The sequence below is a fragment of the Strigops habroptila genome, chromosome Z, assembly GCF_004027225.2.
Source record: "Strigops habroptila isolate Jane chromosome Z, bStrHab1.2.pri, whole genome shotgun sequence".
Taxonomy (NCBI): domain Eukaryota; kingdom Metazoa; phylum Chordata; class Aves; order Psittaciformes; family Psittacidae; genus Strigops; species Strigops habroptila.
In genome coordinates this window covers 31,430,941-31,444,951 of record NC_044302.2, presented here as the reverse complement: position 1 = coordinate 31,444,951, position 14,011 = coordinate 31,430,941, and the positions used below count along the sequence as shown (strand labels likewise).

The 14,011-nt window shown below is 41.3% G+C and overlaps 1 protein-coding gene across 3 annotated transcripts in view; it reads right to left on the bottom strand.

Annotated features, from left to right (window-relative positions):
• Window positions 1-4,422, bottom strand: part of LNPEP (leucyl and cystinyl aminopeptidase) — a 43,003-nt gene extending 38,581 nt beyond the window's left edge. For 2 of the 3 annotated variants that reach the window (XM_030469712.1, XM_030469714.1), the window contains exon 1: window positions 3,965-4,226. In XM_030469712.1, coding sequence (XP_030325572.1) covers window positions 3,965-3,983 — 19 coding nt within the window. In that variant the 5' untranslated portion in view covers window positions 3,984-4,226. Of the gene's footprint in view, window positions 1-3,964 lie in introns of all 3 variants that reach the window. The other variant, XM_030469713.1, reaches the window with a different exon arrangement.
• Between the last annotated feature and the right edge of the window lie 9,589 nt (window positions 4,423-14,011).

Below are 14,011 nucleotides of genomic sequence, written 5' to 3'. Positions count from 1 at the left end.
CCCCAGCAGATTATGCACATAGAACATGCTCCTGCAATCTCCAATACCAGAATGGAATGGAATGGACCTTAAAATCATCTAGTTCCAAACCCCCTGCCATGAGCAGGGACACCTCACACTAGACCATGTCGCCCAAGGGAAAAAAAAAAAATATATATATATATATATGCACTGAACTATATACTGAACAAAACTAACACAAAGAAAGAAAACATTGCTGAATTGACAGGAACTAGCTGAAATTACTAGATTTTGCAAATGACATTTTTCTCTTTGTAAATTACATTACCTAACTTGAATCATGTCTACCTTCTACAAAAAAAAAAAAAAAAAACCCAAAAAGAAAAAAACACCAAAAAAACTTCCCATGAAAGCCTTTTTATTTTGTTCATCAGTTTAGTTATGCAATTAATTTCAAAGTTTCCATTTCCTGTGTAAAGAAGATAAAAATAATTTAAGAATGTCAGTCAAAGTGAATATTATTTACATTTCAGCAGATCATCACAAGTTTTCTCTTCAGCAGTTACTTGTTTATGCACATTGGCTGTCTTAAGTGAGAAACACTGTAATAGTTCACTTCTACCTTTGCTTTCATCTCAAATGGAACAGTTCTGTGTTTAACATATTAAACAGGAAATCGTGAAGTAATCTTTCAGAAACACATGCAATCTAAAAATAAAAGCAAAAAGCTTGCAAAGCATTTCATAATGTTGTAAAAAGAGAGATGTCCCAAATTAAATGATATATCTTCTTTAGCCAGTATTCCACCTTTTTTTTTTTTTTGTGGAGGGGGTGAAACTCTGTAGGTAACAAATGACTAGACAGAATTAATAAATTCTGCTCATTAATTTTTAGTTACCAATTCAGAGGATTTGGGGTCATACAACTTAGAAAAATAATAAAGTGCAAACATAGTGAAGTCCTCCATGCACTTCTAAGTACAGCTTGATTATTCACATTTCTGGAAAGGTCTCAGATTAAGAATAGTCACATATATTTGACAAATTTATATAAAAAAATAAAATCTTACCAATAACCATTTCTAAAATATATACTAATTTAGAACATTTATAACATTTCAGAGGAAGTTCAGACTGGGCATCAGGAAAAAGTTCTTCACTGAGAAGGTGGTTGGTCACTGAACAGGCTCCCCAGGGAAGTGGTCCCAGCACCAAGCCCGTCGGAGTTCAAGGAGCATCTGAACAACGTTTTTAGCCATATGGTTTAGTTTTAGGTAGTCCCGAGAGGATCAGGGAGTTGGACTCGATGATCCTTATAGGTCACTTCCAACTTAAGATAACCTATGATTAAGTCAGTGATTCCAGGATCTAAGAATAGATCTGCAATTAACTGTTCTTCCAGAGCTACAGAACTCACACATCATCTCCAACTAAACTCCTGGGCAGGAGCGAAGGCATAGCAGAGAGCTCTCCAAAGAGGACTGGATCTATGCTTCCAGTACAGGGCTGAGGGGCGAAATAAAAAAATAAATCTTAAATATTTTTATTTAGGTTATCTGAGTATTTCCACTGGAGAAACTATTCAAACACTAAGAGTTCAGCACACCTACTAGCATTTCTAGGAAAGGATTTCTTTGAATGAGATTTTCTGAATTAGAAAAACAGTGAGCTTTCATATCCACTTTAGCGCATTTGCTGCCTTAAAGACTGTTTTATAAAGATACATATCCGTTCTGAAACAGGCTCTACATCCATAAAGTAAAACAAGAAATTGTCTTCTTGCCAGTTTGACAAATGGGCATCAGAGAGTTCCAAATCCAACTGAAATGCTTTGGAAAATTGTAAGACTCAGTCTGTTCCCCCTGTTTTGTAAGAGTAAAAGCCCCAAAGAACTCAGAGAGCTACAAATGTAATACCGTTAGCTTCCTGTGACAACCATCTTTTCCTCTAAATTTGCACAGCACTTTGTACAGGAAATTAACATACAAACCCACAAACAGAACTCACTACTACTGCATAAGACAAACCAAAACCTTTCAGTTACCATGAAGCATAGTTTATTTGAAAGACTTGATGCCCATAAAAGCTTCAGACCACCAGCCAATAGTGTAAGCATCCCTTTCAGTTCAGATTTTAGCAGCTGCTACTGAGCATCAAACACACCTCAAGATCATCAAAATAAGGAGCAACATCTGTGCTCTAATATTTGCACATTCTCTTTAGTGTCCCTTCCAGCAGAGCCAGCTTTCTGGAGGAATTTTATTAACCAGCTTCGGCTCCAAATTTTCTTCCAAACCATCTTACCATCATCTCCAGCCTTTTCTCATAAGGGAAAAAAGAAATAGGAAGTCCTGAGCATGAACATGGCTTCTCAGTGGTAGCACAAAGTACCTTTGAGCTATATGCTCAAGCTCACACTGCCACTTCTTCCAGTTGCATGGATAAAGGGCAGAATCTTTCTAATGTTGTGTTGCATAATGCAGTAACAGTATTATGTCAAACAGACTTTTAGAGCGATAGCAACATGATGGTTGTCTCTCTCAAAGGGAACGGGCTCAGCAATATGACTTTAAACAAAATTCTTCCCAAAACTGCATTACTATTAAAAGTCAAGGTCTTTTCACCATGCATACAGGAATGCATATTACAACTCTGTGACTGTAATAAGCTGTAAACCAAAAGATCAACTGCTTGTACAAACTGTACTTTAAATATGAAAAAAAAAAAAAAACCCAACCAAAAACCACACAACAAAAAATCCACAAAACAAAACAAACAAGGAAACAAACAAAAAAAACCCTCAAAACAAAAAAATCATGGAAAAGGTCCATCTTGGTTGTTAAACCAACAAAATAGAGCTCATGACCTTCAGATATCAAATTTTTAGTGTATTTGAGAAAAGGGAAACACAAGGCAATGACAATATATTTCCCAAGTGAAACAGAAAGTTTGTTTTTATCTGCATGTGGGTTTTTCTGATTTTGGCAGAAGTTCTGTACTCTGATTTGGCAGGTCACTGAGGAGTTAAAATACAATGCAGCAAACTCTACCCTGTGCTTTAGCTATGGCTACGCAGCATGCTTGTCATTTAAAAGACCAAATCCTATCTATAATGAAAAAGCTGTATTTTCAAAAGGAAAGCTGTTGCTTTAGCCAGTGTCTTGTCCTAAGTCTATATTTGGCTATGGTCTTAAGACTAACCAAACATACTTGAGTTTCAGTTTGATCTGCGAGCTTAATTTCTTCTTCTGTCCTGGATGGATACAATATGTTACTAATACAGAAGCAGTAGTAACCTGGACTTCACATGGCTTCATTTCAGTCACAAGCACAAGCACACACACTCTGTCAACAAACACTCTTGCATGCTTATCTCAAAACTACAACCACAATGTTACTTTAAGCACTATTCTGTCAATGTACCGACAGTTCTGAAAGCTTCCTGGTTTCCGGGAACACCCTGAAACACTTCTTCAAACACCCTAAGTCCTCCTGTATTTCATTTCTCCTTTCCCTTGCTGGGAGGAGCACTGTAGAGTGCTTCGATCAGGAAAATGGCATAAACAGGGGGTTTGGGTCCTCCTTCCCATCAGAGAGACATGATGGCTTTGGCACTGCGGGTGCTTACAAGGCTCTTCCTTTCCACTGAGCAACACATAGTGAGAACACACCCTGGTGTAGAAGTTGCCCTGGCTTCACCTTGTCCGTAATCTGTCACCGTGAGACTATGGCCAGGCAACAAGTACCGAAAAAGCGGGAGCCTCCTCTCACCTTCCAACTTACAACACACGTGTGCCTAATTCACCCAAATAAAACAAGACGTAAGGTGACTTCAATCGGGACAGCATGACCGAGGAGCCTTCCCCATTCCCCATGGTGAGCAGCTCCCGCCGGGAGCCCCTGCCGCGCCCGGGCCCTGCGGCGGGAAGCGAGGCAGGACGGGCCAGCCCGGGGAGGCCGCGGGCCTCCATCCCGGGCTCGGGGTGCGCCGCCGCGGTACTCACCGCCGGGAAACGGCTCCATTTTCCCTCGCGGAGTCCGGCCTCCGCCCGCAAGAGCGAAGCTCCTGGCGAGAGCGGAGAAACGACGCGGCGGCGCGGCCACGACTCTTCACTCCTCCTCCTGCCGCATGCTCCCAGGACGGCCACTGCCCCGGACTGCTGCGGCACCTCACACCGCAGCTGGTGCCGCCTGACCTGATCCCGCCCCTCCAGCGGCCGCGGGTCTGCCCCCACCCTGCAGCTTCTCCAGCCCGCACCAAGAATCCTCTGCCCGGGCCTCGGCGCCCCCTTCCCTCCCAGCCGCCCCGCCCAGTCCCCACACAGACCCGCCCCCCGCCCGCCCCCCGCTGGGGGTGCCGGTCCGCGGCGCCCTGCGCGGCTCTCCGGTGGGACCCAGCGGGAGCGGGTGTCCCGGAGCTGGGCCCTGCCGTCTGCTCGCCTGGGGGTGCTTCGGACGTGTCGCGTCGCGGTAGAGGAGGGCCCGGGACGAACCCTGGCCACAGGGTTCGGCCCCGGGACGCCGCGCAGAGGCTGCGCAGGGGCCTGACAGCCGTGGCAATGCGCGGAGCCCGACTAGCTTCGACTGCATCTCACCGTCACGATTTAACCTTAATTTTCTATATTTAGCCTTATTACTGCCCTATCTGCTCCCTCCTCCCTGATCACTACACTTCTGTCATCACGTGGGTGATTAAATACCTTTTTTTTTTTGTTTGTTTTAATATGGGAAAATTTTAACCCGATTGTTGGAAAAGTAGAAAATGGGAACTGATTCATAATCTAAAGGTCCCGAGTTTATTTTACCAAGAACTCTTAAGTTTAACTGTTCTTTGGGGGTGGGAGGGGATGAGGGCCAGGCACCCACAAGAGCTCAGGTTCTGTTCCCAGTTCTGTACCTGTTCTCACTGTTACATGAACCTGGAAGGGTATTTTTTCACACCTTAGTCTAAGTGTTTCAAATACTTGGTTACATTGACAACCCTGTAGCATAAACTAGGTCATAGATACATTTCACACTAAGTCGTTGGAGTTTAGTCCTAGCCCTGATGTTGAGCTGTACCAGTTTTAATTACTGTTTACTCATCAACATGTTCTTAGACACTCCTTAGCATATAACAACAACCCAACCTCAAAAGAAAAACTTTAATTATTAAATTATTAAATCAGCAAAGCATTTCTTTTAATAGCATGGGATGTCCTGAGAGCTTTCTCTTCTAAGCTAGACCCTGCCTGGCCTGTATTTAAATATATTAAGGAAATATTAACAACCATTTGCTTTCACCATTCTTCGTTCTTATCAATCCATAATTCTTGTCTAAGAAGCAGAAAAGCTAAAATAAGATCATGTTCTAGTACGTGTGGAAATTTCCATAACTGTATTTTGCTACTAAAATCAAATTTTAAGAGAATACGATGGGAACTATTCATACAGGTGAAGTTATGTACAGAGGTTGTTTCACAGTAGCACCTATTTGCATATGCTCAGTATTACAAGAATAAGGGTTTCAGTTTAATTTTCTATAACATCATTTAGAACACAATTGGATGCAATTGAAGCTCCAACTTTGCTGGAGTTGTTAAAAACCTAGAATTTCTACAGCATGTTGAAAAAAAAAATCTTTGTCAAAGAGTTACAAATCTTTTTCACTGTTAAATACTGGTTTTAGTTATAGTTCAGTAGTAGGAGTGATTGATAAGAACAAAGAATGTTGGGGTTTTTTTTTCCCCATGCCTTAAATAAGTTATTACCACAATGGTTTTTTCTTTCTTATATTTTTTTCTTTTTTTTTTTTTAAGATGCAGAATAAAACATTTCTTTAATTGCACAAAGTCCTAAATATATCCTTAAAGCATCTGCTATGATTTATATTCCATCTTTGTTTGGCAGCCTCCATTCAGGAATATCTTAACTGAGTCTTTTCCATAGTGTAAGATATGTTTGCTAGAAGCCCTACTTCTTTCTTGTCTTTGAAGACTTGCTTTCCGTAATAAATGCCTGAGATATTTCAGCTTTTAAACAGCAGGAAACATGACTCAGAACTTCTTTGTTCTGGTTTATTTTTCTGGTGAGAGGAACAGAGTTTTGGACACATGAATATTACAACTGTCAGGTAGACACTTGGGTGCCTTTGACACAGTGGGAAGTCTCCAATTGTTTTCTGCCAGATCTGCACATAAGAAGAAGCTACACTAAAATAGGATGTAGAGCTTTGTAGCTGAGAACTTTCCAGGGCTCCAGAGGTTTGAAGACAAACGCATTACTTCCTCTGACTTGCTAAAACATGTCAGTTAGCTCAGAATCAGGTGTGGGACTGGCGAAACATTTGGCTGATGGGCTTAAAAGGAGATGAAAAAATTCCCCCAACAAATACTTACGCCTAAAGCTTGAGCAGAGATAAAGAAAGAGGAAGTTGGCTTTATTCCTTGACTGAAGTAGTAAATACTACTGATTACCGTGTTAATTTCCTCCTTAAGGTAAGGGGTTTTATTTAAAGCTAAAAATCTTTCATTGCTGTACACATTACTCTGCATAAACCTGACACCCTCATCGCCTGCAAGCAGGAACTACAGTTGTTGGTAACCACTTTCTGTTCAGAGTATTAACCCAAGGAATCCATAGCACTGTGTTTACAAAACAAATAACCGTACCAGTCTATCTGTGTATCTTATCTGTTCAGATATCCACGTCTAGGAGAAGCAGCTGCTGCCACAGAAGAGTCATTGCTATGTATGTTATGTAGTTACAAAACCTACCTTTCAGCAATACTTCCTAGATCTACATTCCTTTTTGATTGGAGTATAGTTAAGTTTACACAGTTACCTTGCCTCTTTCTGTGTTTCTTCCAAAAGCTTCAAGACCACTGCATTTATCTTAGGGAAAACATCTTAAAGCAATAAATTTTCTACCAATTAGATGAAAAATAGATCTGAGAGAATAGGTACCATAAGTGCTTCAATAAGAGAAAAAATTCCACTGTGAACTATACAGCAAAGAATCCTTGAATAGAAACACTAAAAATTGTGCATGTAGAGACACATAAGAGAGGGAGCATTCAAGGATGCCAATGCAAGAAAAGTTTCTATCAAGAATTTGCAATGAGTTAAGATATGCAAAGACAACCACATCTCATTTAGCTCCACTGCTGACAAAACTATGTATTGTAATTGTTCTACTATGTATTTTCTTAGAATCCAGCAAATTCTTTATTCTTTGTGGCCTAGAACAAGGATTTGGCAGGATGCTGATTGCAGTCCCATTCTCAATAGCAGTGTAGAAATAAACAGCAGTGGCACATTAGCTTCTAGATGGATTATAGTGCTACATTACAGACAAAAAAAAACCAAACCACAAGTTCAAGATGTATTTTAAGCAGGAGAGTCTTGGCAGGGTTAGAAGATTACAGTGTTTTATTGTAGCATAGACCCTTTGCCTGTAAATGCTTTTCCTGGCTTGCTATTTTTGTTTAATTCATAAAAATAAACAAACTACTGTAAAAACTTCCACATCCTGAAATTAAACCAGTGTATGTTTCTCTTTTCCTTGGAACATTTGAGTTTGCATGTCACTTCTAGACTCACATCTATTTTTTGTGGTTTGTTTTTGGTTTTGTGTTTTGTTTTGTTTTAAAGCATTCACTAGTTAGAAATTATCAGGTACTATTAGTATATCATCCAGGTAGCAGAGAAGTAACGTGTCAGCTTTTGTGGTCAGCATTCTATAGAGCATGATTTAAAAGTTGCTTTTTCCTAAGGTAAAATTAGAATACAGTTAAGCATGATAATTTGCGCAGATCTAACAGCTTGCCACTTAACAAAATGGCAATGTCCTTTTCCCTGCTCAGCTCTTCTTCTTGGCCTATACTTGCTTCATACTTTAACTATGAACTTCGTACCAACTCTAATACTTGTTATATTCCTCTGCAGGCTGATTCAACTCTTCTACTGCCTAATCTGGCAGAAAACTAATTCAGCAAAGCAGTGGATAATTATCGGTTTTTTCAGAATCTGCAAAGGATAACATCAGTAAAAGGAGGGCTCATGAGCATGCAGCTAAGCAACATTGGCTCAGAGTGAGAGGCAAAGAAGAGAAGGAAGATTCTTCTCTTTCCAGTGGTGAGATGACTATGGCAATCTCCTCATTAGGGTTCAGTTCTTCAGCTTTCTACATATATGGATTTGGCTCGCTCTTTCCAGTGATTCTATTCTTAGCTCAGCTCAGGAAGCAGTTAGTTCTCTTATCTAACACTAACTGAAACTTAATAGAATGCAGAATGGTCAGGGTACTGCCACAGAACACATAAATGTTATTGTACATACTTCTCTGAAATACTCGGTGTTGACATACCTGATTTGATTTCACTTGCACAAGGCTTTCATGAGCCTTGTAATCATCTGAAGAGGATTATAAAAGAAAATTGTAAGCAAACAGTGGGAATAATACTGTTTAGCAAAATAATATATTTTAGTGATGTTCTCTATCAGTCTTAAATTATGTAGAAGGCTGTAGAGCTTTTACTTGCTATGAAAATGTAGCCTAACAGGCAGGGTATGCCACAAAATGACTATACGCTAGCTGTAGAATAAAAAAAAAATAAATATGCAGAGTTTATTAAACAAGCACACTAAAGCAAACAAGCACACTAATGCAAATAAGCACACTAAAGTAAACAATCACACTAATGTGAATCAGGCGTATATCTCTCTATATACAGTAAATAAGTACAATAAAGCAAATCATATATATGTAAAGTACAAAGGAAAATAAGCAATGCATCAAATCATTACTGCATAGAGTGAATAGAGATTAAGAAGAAATACATCACCAATTACCACCGAATCACCAACCAGTCCCACACTTCAAACTGAGAAGCCCTGTTGCAGCTGATGACGCGAGTCCCTGGTAATTGGGAAAATTCCGACACGGTGCGTCCACCCACAGGTGAGGCTTCGGATTCAGGCACAAGAGGGTCCTGCTTTTATACCCTTAGAAAAACAGCCAACTTTATGCCAGATCTCTAATTGTTTACTCGTGGGACCGTGCAGTTTCTCACCATCTCACTGTTGGCCGTGCTGAGAGTGTTGGCCAGGAGCCCTGGTGGGGCCAGGTATGAAGGTCATAGAACAGCTGCACACCTATGTATGCAATAAACAGTCATGATGAACAGAAATATATACACTTTACCAAATACACTTCGACAGAAACCATACTTTGTAATGTCTCTCAGTCATGAGACAGAAGAAACTCTCAGCTAGGTTCCCATCCGTTACATCCACTCAAATAGCATATATAGCAGAGTAGAGATCACAGCATATGGTAATCAAGATGTACAACAGTGACATCTTTTAAACCATGGTCTAATTTACAACATCTCAAGGCAATAAGAAAATGTAAATTCTTGTCAATGTCTTTGAGCTCAGACTTCAGTATATATTCAGCATCTAGATTCTTTCCACTTGCCTGTGGTAAATTTTCTGGTGTTTCATTTATTTCACTGAAAGTCTATCCATCATATGTTGGCAGTGTTCCTTTAAAAACAAATCTTTGAGAAAGGCAGGTAACAAATAACCTGATAACACTATGTTGAAGAGACATATAATTGTTCCTAATCAAACACTATAATTACTCTGCTATATTTTTAATTAAAACATTAAAATAATTTCAGATATTAACAAAACCTGTCATATTATCTATTTTAAGCAATAACGAATGCTTTTAGGTATCCATTCTAAGCAATATATTGGACTTTATGGGGCTTGTGTGCTACTGCTTGATGCTAGTTATGTTTGTATTATGAGAAACTAGTTATATAATTGATACTGGTATTAAAATTATAGTCTACATCCTGTCCATTGGAAAGTCTCTGTCCAGACATTTGTTCCACAGCCACATTTGATAAACACTTATTTCATGTGATTCTTGTTATTAGAGTAGCAGTATATTGCAAGATTTCTGCAGAGAAAGTCAATGCAGTCAGAGAACAGTACAGTAAATAATCATGGATAAAATAAATGTTCACGCACACAGGTTTGTGAACTTTGCAGCTGGTGGCAATTGGAAAAGATAGGTCTGGGTACTGTACAAAAATGTTGATTTAAAAACCAGCATGCCACTTGGTTAGGATAACTTTTTGGATGGTATGGATATGAACAGTCAGACAATCCAAACAGCTAAAAAGCAGTATGGCTTACCAGACGGATACCACTGTCAGACAGCAAAAGTTGGTATGGGTTAGAAATACATTACTGCACCTCTGGTTCCAAAGGCACAGGATAATTACCAGTTATGAAAACAGCAATAATGCACAAAAAATGTTTGTGAACATAAGACATATAGTATTGAATGATGAAATTTAATCCGGAAGAGCTTTCAATTATTAGCAAACCCTTTCACTAAAAAAAACCCAATTAATTTTGTGGTTCAACTTTTCTGAGGGGATTTATCTGAAGATCTTATGCTCCTATTAAATGGCTGATGCTCCCTTTTTTGTCTTGGCACCTTTCACTTTAGTAGTTTCTTCAAGATTGAGTCATATAGCGAAACAAGATATTGTCACAGGACTCAAAGAGAAAGAAATAAAGTATAATCTATTTGAGAATTAAAAAACATAAAAGATCAGTCCCAAGGGCTCAGAGTTAACCAGTTCTGCCTATTTTTATTCCTTTATGCAATATTTTAGATGTACCAGTTTTCAAAAACTTTTTAGATAACACCCAATTTTCAAGGCTCTCTGTATACTATATATTGTATTAATGAGACATACAGCTGATATGAATGGGTATACTCACACAGCTCTACTGGACTTGAGCAGTTTTACAATAAGTTACAAAAGCAAAGGATTTAATTCCATAGTTTCTAAACTGAAGACTAGTTTCCCCATAGACTGATTTAGAGAAATCAAATATTATTATCTTTCCTGGAGATTAAACTATGGAAACACACATACCTGCATGCTAGTTTCAAGAATATGTTCAGTTCTCACACTGGTGATTTCTATCCAAGTGTAGAATCATCACTGTTATGATCCAATAAAATCTCTCCAACACATACGACAGTTGTCAGCTAGTTAGAGGAGAAACAGAGGTCTGCATTCCAAGTGATTTTAATTGTCATAATTTGGTGAACTAGGACACCTCACTGCAAACAGTACATTTTCAACTCAGTTTCCAAAAAGAGAAGAAAAAGAAAAAAGGGAAAAAAAAAAAAAATCATTCTCTGGAATAGCCAACTGCAAGTATGCATATGCAATTACTAGCCTGCTGTTTGCAACATTCTAGCTAGCTTCCCACAATACCTCAAACATGTCTGGCATTTACCAGACCCCATCATAATAAAACTGCCATTCTTTCTATCCTACACTCTATAGCCACACTAACCTCATTAGTGTAAATAAAACATGCAGGGAACATAAGGGATAGTTCAGAAACTGTCGACCAAGGTCTTGAGAATGGGGAATGGAAATAGAAGCATACAGCTTTGAAATTTCCACATTAACCTCTAGTCTTCTTCAGTGACACATCAGCAACAGCAGTGACCAAATAGTATGACATCGGCATTGTTACAGTCACTTCAACAGTCTTAGGAAGTGCATATCTATTGAAAATAAAATACAAGATTATGAATAGTATCCAAGAGTCTTATCATTCTATTTCTGAGGAATTCACATGACTTTGATTGTGAGCATGCTTGTACTCACAGTTACATGATATTTAGCTCTCACCAGTGCTACCTTGGCTGGGCATTGAAGAATGGCACTGTCTTGAAGTAAAAGAACAGAGCATATTCTAAAAAAAGGCTGATACAACTGCTGTAGCTGAAACTTTCAAAATACTTTTCATGTCTAGGGTGGAATCTTACATGACACTTAACACATAACCATCAGACGCACACAAAGTAATGTTTGCAGGATTATCTGGCTGAAATGCAGTGTATCTATTTAGAAACAGTGTGCTTGAGGTGATACAATATTAGGAATCACCATGTAACAATTTCAGGGGTAGCTGACTGCACATTCAACAGCTGCCTGAGATCAAAAGTAAAAGCACGAAGGACTTCCAGCCACTCCAGGCAGTAAGCTGGTTTTCATCTGGGCCCAACTGAAATGCCTCTATGCCAATGCATGTAGCTTGGGGAACAAGCAAGAGGAGTCAGAGATGTGCGCATGCCTGAAGGGCTATGACCTCACTGGCATCATGGAGGCATGGTGGGATGCAGCCTGTGACTGGAGTGTTGGAATGGAAGGATACAGGCTCTTCAGGAAAGACAGGCTGGGGAGACGAGGAGGGGGTGTCACCCTCTACGTCACTGAAGTGCACAGAGCTCTGCCTCGGGATGGATGAGGAGCCAACTGAGAGTTTATGGGTCAGGATTAAAGGGAGGACAGGGACAGGAGACAATACAGTGGGATCTGCTACAGGCCATCTAGCAGGAAGACCAGGGGATAAGACCCTCTATAGACAGGTAGGTGAGGCCTCACATTCACAAACCCTGGTCCTCATGTGGGACTTCAACCACCCCAATACCTGTTGGAGGTACAACACAGCAGGGCACAAGAAATCCAGGAGATTCCCGGAATGCATTGATGATAACTTCCTTCTCCAAGCAATATAGGAACCAATGAGGAGATGGGCCATGCTGGACCTTGTTCTCACCAACAGAGAGGAGCTGGTAAGGAATGAACATGTTCACTGGACAAACATGTTCATGCAACTGCAAAGTTTGGTGCCAGTCACCAACATCTGTCAGCATCCTCTTGGTAAGTAATCTTTGCTTTTCCTATCTGCTCTTGAAGAAACAAATGCACACACAGCAAGTACTCAAGGAAGTCCACAAAGGAAAGCCCCTGAACAAATGCTGGAGTATCTGGATGGGCACTGTGCATACAAAAAGGTCTGCTGCATGGGAGAGTGGTCACTACAGTTGCAGGGAAATTCTGCCAACAGGAACTAAGACTCAGTCATCCTGAAGTTAACTAATACAGTGGAAATACTGCTTCAGGATTTGGTTCACCTGCTTCCCATGACCTGTAGGTGTGGGTGATATGGAGTGGAAACAAAGAGTTGCACCTCCAGAGCTTGGCAGAAAACTAGGTCCCACAATTCATCACACAGAATCACAGAATCACAGAATGGTTTGGGTTGGAAGGGACCTTAAAGATCATCTAGTTCCACCCCCCCTGCTATGGGCAGGGACACCTTCCACTATACCAGGTTGCTCAAAGCCCCATCCAACCTGGTCTTGAACACTTCCAGGGATGGAGCATCCACAACTTCCTGAGGCAACCTGTGCCAGTGCCTCACCACTCCCACAGTAAGAAATTTCTTCATTATACTTAATATAAATCTCCTCTCTTTCAACTTGAAGTTGTTACCTCTTGTCCTGTCACTACATACCTTTGTAAAAGTCCCTCTCCAGGTTTCTTGCTGGCCCCTTTAGGCACTGGAAGCTGCACTGAGGTCTCCCCGGAGCCTTCCCTTCCCCAGGCTGAACAATCCCAACTCTTTCAACACCCAGCAGAGAATCACAACCAGCCCTCTCTCTGCTCTCCACCAGCCCAGGGCATCTCTGCCATTCCTCTACGCAGTCCCATCACGTTCCCCCCTTACCGGGGCGGGGGTGAGCTATTATAAGCCAACGCTGCGGGCAGGAGCCCGCCAAGCAGCCACCGCAGCTCTCGACGATGATCCCCAGGGGCCGAGCTCCTGCCTGCCTCGCACAACCAGCTCCACAGCACTGGCCCTGCCAGGCAGTGCCCGTCCCCCTGCAGAGCTCCACCGCGCAGGCCCCGCCATCGCCCCTCACGGCCCCACGAGGCCCGGCCGACCTCCGCAGCAGGGTCCCCCGCCCGACCCGAGCGGACGCGCCCCTGGGGCGGCCGAAGACAGCGGCCAGGGGCGGCGCCGGTGAGAGGACCGCGCGCTCTACCTGCGCGTCGCGCGCGAGGCCGGCGCGACGTTGCATCGCGCCAACAGCCGCCGCCAGCCTCGTGGGGCAGAGTCACTATGCTGTCCTGCAGGCAAAGGCAGTGAGACATATGCTGCAGCAACAAACAT